Source organism: Oryx dammah, unplaced genomic scaffold (assembly GCF_014754425.2).
Source record: "Oryx dammah isolate SB20612 unplaced genomic scaffold, SCBI_Odam_1.1 HiC_scaffold_12, whole genome shotgun sequence".
Classification (NCBI taxonomy): Eukaryota; Metazoa; Chordata; class Mammalia; order Artiodactyla; family Bovidae; genus Oryx; species Oryx dammah.
In genome coordinates, this window is record NW_024070196.1 from 69,024,218 (window position 1) to 69,029,326 (window position 5,109).

A 5,109-nucleotide genomic window follows, 5' to 3' on the forward strand; every position below is an offset into this window, starting at 1 on the left:
TTACCTCTATCTTTGCCATGACCATCACCTCCACTATCCCTTCTATCACATTATCCATCCCGTCACTGTCGCCACCTCACCCCCTGCAACATCACTGGCGGTCCTCCCCTTCCATCGTCATAATTGTGTGCGGTTTCCTCTCCACCCCTGCAGTCACCGCTGTCATCACCTCCCCCATCACCACCCAAAGACAACCTTTCTACCCCAGGACCCTACTGCAGCCTGGGTCTCTGCCTCTTCAAATTCCAGCCAGACTAGACCCAGAGACAGTCAAGCGGAGGCGGGAAGCCCATTCAGGAGAGGGGAAGGGGGCATCTGTCCACACGACCTTTTGGCAGGGGGCCACACAGGCCCATGAGGACACAGAGGGCACTGGTGGCCAGCAAGGAGCTCTGGGCGCAAAACCGAGCATTTTCTGCCTAAACGGAGTGAGAGCATTCCTTTCTAAGCAATCTAGCAGTTCTGGAGGAACTGAGATTTCAGGGACCGCTTAGCAGACAAGAGTGAGAGTGGGGAAGAGGCAGAAGCAGAGCCCACAGCCATATCCACCCGTATCTGAACCCTGTCACTCGTTCACGCTTCTCACTGATTGACTGGTCCATCCATTCGACCAACACTTCCCTAGGTGTGGGAGAGACAAGGCCCTGTGTGGGTCCTGGCCAAAGAAGTTCCCAGGCCTGTTTTTGACCCTCTCACCATCTGTTTCCCACCGCTTGGCCTTTCTCCACCCTAGCCCCTTCCCCCAGAAACCCCAATTGGCTCTTGTGGGTCACAGAGGCAGCTCTCTGTCCTCTCTGAGACTCAGGGGACCTCCCCAGCTCACCAGATGACCTTGAGAAAGTCCCTCTCCCAAACCACACCCAGTGAGTCCTGGAGAAGGAGAGCTGAGAGGAGCCCCCGGGCCTGGCGGTGGAGACAGGCAGCAAGGTGTCTACAGAAGAGGAGGGGCGGTGTTGAGGGTGAGATGGCAAAGGGTTCCAGTTGCTGGAGCCTGAGTGTCTGGCTCTGGGATGGGAAGGACAGAACCAGGAAGGGGGCCGGGCACCAGGGCCTGAAAATGGGGCAAAGGTGGGGGCCAAGGCAAGCCCTGAGTTGGCAGGGAGTCAGGAGGGTCACAGGATCAGGGCCAAGGCCCTGGAGAGGGGGCTGATCCTTTGAGTTACCTTACCCTCAGGTATGTCAGCGCCCCTCCCTTGTGCAAGGGCTGGCCAGGCCTATTGGAAGGAGGGTGAAAACAAGAAGAGAGCTTCCACTATGCTAGGACCTGTGCCAGGCCCATGGGCCCACTCCCCACCCTTTCCTCTCCTACCAACACCATTCCAGGTTCAGCAGCTCTTCCCCAGGGGGTAGGCCACCTTGCCCAACTACCTCTAGGTTGGAAAGTGGGTCCCTGTGCCTTTAAATTCTCAGCAGGTTGAACCGACTGATGACATCACTGGTTCCCGGGAGCGGAGGAGCCGGGAGGGAACCTGGGGCTGCCTGGGCTGCAGACATGGAGGGCCGGGGCATCGGTGGCAGCAGGAGGCCAGGGACCCGGGCTGGCCTGGGCCCCCTGCCCATGCCCCATGGGATTTCACAAACTGGGGCACCCTCCAAGGTAAGACCCCTAAAGCTAGTCTCGCACATTCCTGACCCTTGGTCCCACACCCCACACACATTGCAGGCACCTTGGTGCCCCCAACTGAGGGGCTGGAATTCTCCTCTGCCCACCAAGCAGGGACTGGGCAAACAGGGTACCCTAGGGTCTGAGGGGGTAGCGATGGGATACCCAGAGAGAGATGGAGTTAGCCATCTCCAGGACCCTATGGGAGAGCCCTGGACTGGGTATCAGGGGACCCAGCCGTGCTTCAGCTTTGCTGTGTGACCTTGGGCAAGTTGCTTGTCTTCTCTGAGCCAATGCAAAATGAGGAGGCTTGTCCCTGAAGACTGAAACTGTGACATCTGGGATGTCTAACTTGTTAGTACTGGAGGCGGTGTGGTGTTTAGGTGGGGTGTGGAGTAGGACACTAGAAACCAAGGAAGATGCCCAAAATGCAAGCCTCAAAGAGCTGAGTTTGGGGACAGAGGTGGAGACAGTTTCAGGTTCTCTGAACCGAGAAGGACGCGGGATACAGGCAGAACTGCATCTCTGGAGGCAGGGATGGGGCCGCCCCAGGGTGAGTGCAAACCTTCATCTGCCCTCCCTGGCAAAGGACACTTCATCCTGACTTCTGGAGACAGGGGCATCAGAAACAGGACAGACGGGAAAGGGAGAGGGCCTCCCTTCTGGGCCCAGTGCCCTTAACTCCACTGCCAGACAGGAAGAGGGTACTTGCTGGCCTGCTTTCCCAGGTGAAGTGACGAGGGTAAGAGGGTACAACTTGCGCACAGACATGTGCCACCAGGATCAACAGAACCCCGGACTTGCTCTGGATTTGAAATCACTTGGGAGGATGGACAATTCCCTGGAGCTCAAATGCAATCCTAGCAAATGAGGCGAGACCGGGCTCCCCAGGATCAGTGCGGCCACAGACCCTTCGCCAGCTCCCTTCACTTTACAGACAGGGAGACAGAGGCCCTGGGCAGGGAAATGCTAGCCTACGGGCACACAGAGCTGGGCTTGGGATCGGCATGACGCGCCCCAGCAGGGCTCTTGCTCCTGCAGATCTGGGAACAGGTGAAGGGGACAGAGGGGACTGTGACCAAGCAGCTGGGGATGTTTATCGGAGGAGAACATGAGGGTTCCTGGGCGCAGTGGAGGAAGGGGGGCTGTTTAACAGGCTGGACCCAGGATGTCCAGAGTGGGCAGACCTAGGGGGTCAGGTCAGTAGCCCTTGGCCAGGAGAGCAGCACGGACTGTAGGGGGAGTGGGGCAGTGCTCAGGGAAGCTGGCTCCAGCCCCCCAACATTCCAGGGTGGCGAGGGAGCAGATGCCAGCCAGGAGGTTAAGGGGAGCCCTCAGGCCCAGGCTTACACTCTGCTTCCTGTAAGTCGGGGATTTTAAACTCTGCTTCTATGAAAGAGGTATCACAGATGAAAGAGGGGATAGTTTTCCGTGTCCCGTTTCCTTTAAAAGAGAAACTGATTCACAGCAGAATCGATTGAGGTGAGAAATTAGAAGAACTTCCTCAGAAAGATATGCCTTTTCTAGCTAAACAGAGTCTGCTCGGATCTCTGTGGAGTGGAGGACTGCTTAGGGTTGGTTGACCCTGAGTCTCTGCCCGGTCCTGTACAAGATGGGGGTTTCCCAGGTGGTACTAGTGGTAAAGAACCCACCTGCCAATGCAGGAGACGTTGAGACACGGGTTCGATCCCTGGGTCGGGAAGATCCCCTGGAGGAGGGCATGGCAACCCACTCCAGTATTCTTGCCTGGAGAATTCCATGGACAGAGGAGCCTGGCGGGCTACAGTCCATGGGGTCACAAAGAGTCAGAGATGACTGAGTGACTTAGCACGCATGCGTACAAGATGGACTCACGTTTTCAGCTTCCAGCGAAGAAGTCAGCCCCAGTGCCCTTGGAACCACGGTTGGCTCTGACGCCTGTGGGGCCACGAGCAGCAATTCCGCCTTCCTCAGAGGGGCCAAGGCTGGCTCTGGCGTCTTCCCGACCCATCTTGGCTCCAGCAGCCACCCCTGGAGGGCAGAAAACACCTCCTGCCCACCGCCGCTCGGGCCTAGCTCCAACATCAGTGGGCCATTTGGTGATGTCTGCCTCGGCTGGGCGGAAGCCTCCTCCTGCGACCTCAGGATCAGTCCTGGCTCCGACGTCCCTGGGGCAGCTCCTGATGTCTGCCTCAACTGGGCCAAGGCCTCCCTCAGCTACCCCGGTGCCCAGGCTGGCTCCATTGTCCAGGGACCAGAAGCAGGTGCCACCTGCCTCCATGGGACCCAAGCCAGCACTGGCTGCTTCAGGCCTGAGCCTGGCTGTGACATCTGAGAAACAGCCCCCACAGTCCCCCTCCAGCCCTTCCCCAGGGCCCAGTCCGGTTCTGTCACCATCTCAGGAACAGGTCCTGGCTCCATCATCCGTGACACCAGCCCTGGCCTCCACAGGATGGACACCAGCTAAACAGAGGGATGCTCCAGCCCCTAGACCTCCCACCGATTCGGAAGGGCATCTCCCGGCCCCAGCTCAGGCATCTAGTGCTGTGGGCTCCCCATCCTTGATCCAAGCCCCCCCAGATCCTCGGGTCTCCCCCGCCTTCAGAGCCCGGCCTGAGGTCCCCCGCAGCAGCCCTGAGGATCCTGTCTTGCCCCGGCCACCCCAGACCCTGCCCCTGGATGTGGGCCAGGGTCCTCCAGAGCCTAGCACTCGCTCCCCGGGACTTCTGTCCCCCACCTTTCGGCCAGGGGCTGCCTTAGCCCAGACCGTGCCCCCACCTCTGCCCAAGCCGCCTCGGTCTCCCAGCCGCTCCCCCAGCCGCTCCCCCAACCGCTCCCCAGGTATCCCCCCAGCTCCTGAGATGGCCCTCCCCAGGCCTAGCACCCAGGGTGCTGGGCCTGGTGAGCGTCTGAGTCCCAGCCTTCAGCACAGAGAAGCTGCAGTCCCGGTGACCACCTCCTCTTCTACACCCACCTTGTCATCCTCCTCTTGGTCAGCCCAGCCCACCTGCAAGAGCGACCCTGGCTTCTGGTGAGGGCCTTCTCCTGAGAGGCTGGCTGCCAGGGCTTGAGCTCTGAGCTTGGGCCCTACTCTGCCCCAGCTGACCCCCCTGAGGAAGAGTCCCTGGGAGTGTTAGACCCACTCTGGGATCCTCAGGAGACAGCAGTCCCCTCGGAAGGGACTTGCCCACCCCTGCCTCAGTTGATCTCCCCTGGAGAGTCTGGTGGGAGGGGTCCTGGGCCCACAGTGGGTCCTCCTGAGGGTATTCACCCACAGCTTGTCTCCCCATTAAGAGCCCTGTGGGAGGGAGCTTGAGGGTAAGGGGTGGCGCCCAGTAGTAACCCCTCGCATCCCCCCATCCCCAGGATCACTGTGGTCACGTGGAACGTGGGCACCGCCATGCCCCCCGACGATGTCACGTCCCTTCTCCACCTGGGCAGCACCAGCGGTGACAGTGACAGGGCTGATATGATCGCCATAGGGTGAGGGGCAGGGCGAGCAGACTCCCTCCTGAGACATGATCGCC

General features: G+C 59.9%; 1 protein-coding gene across 1 annotated transcript in view; it reads left to right on the plus strand.

Annotated features, from left to right (window-relative positions):
* The first annotated feature begins 1,464 nt into the window (after nt 1-1,464).
* The window catches only part of INPP5J (inositol polyphosphate-5-phosphatase J), a 10,184-nt gene continuing 6,539 nt past the window's right edge, over nt 1,465-5,109 (plus strand). Inside the window, exons 1-3 of the mRNA XM_040251097.1 lie at nt 1,465-1,597; nt 3,466-4,613; nt 4,949-5,065. Of these exons, the coding sequence (XP_040107031.1) occupies nt 1,493-1,597; nt 3,466-4,613; nt 4,949-5,065 (1,370 nt within the window). The 5' untranslated portion in view covers nt 1,465-1,492. The remainder of the gene's footprint in view (nt 1,598-3,465; nt 4,614-4,948; nt 5,066-5,109) is intronic.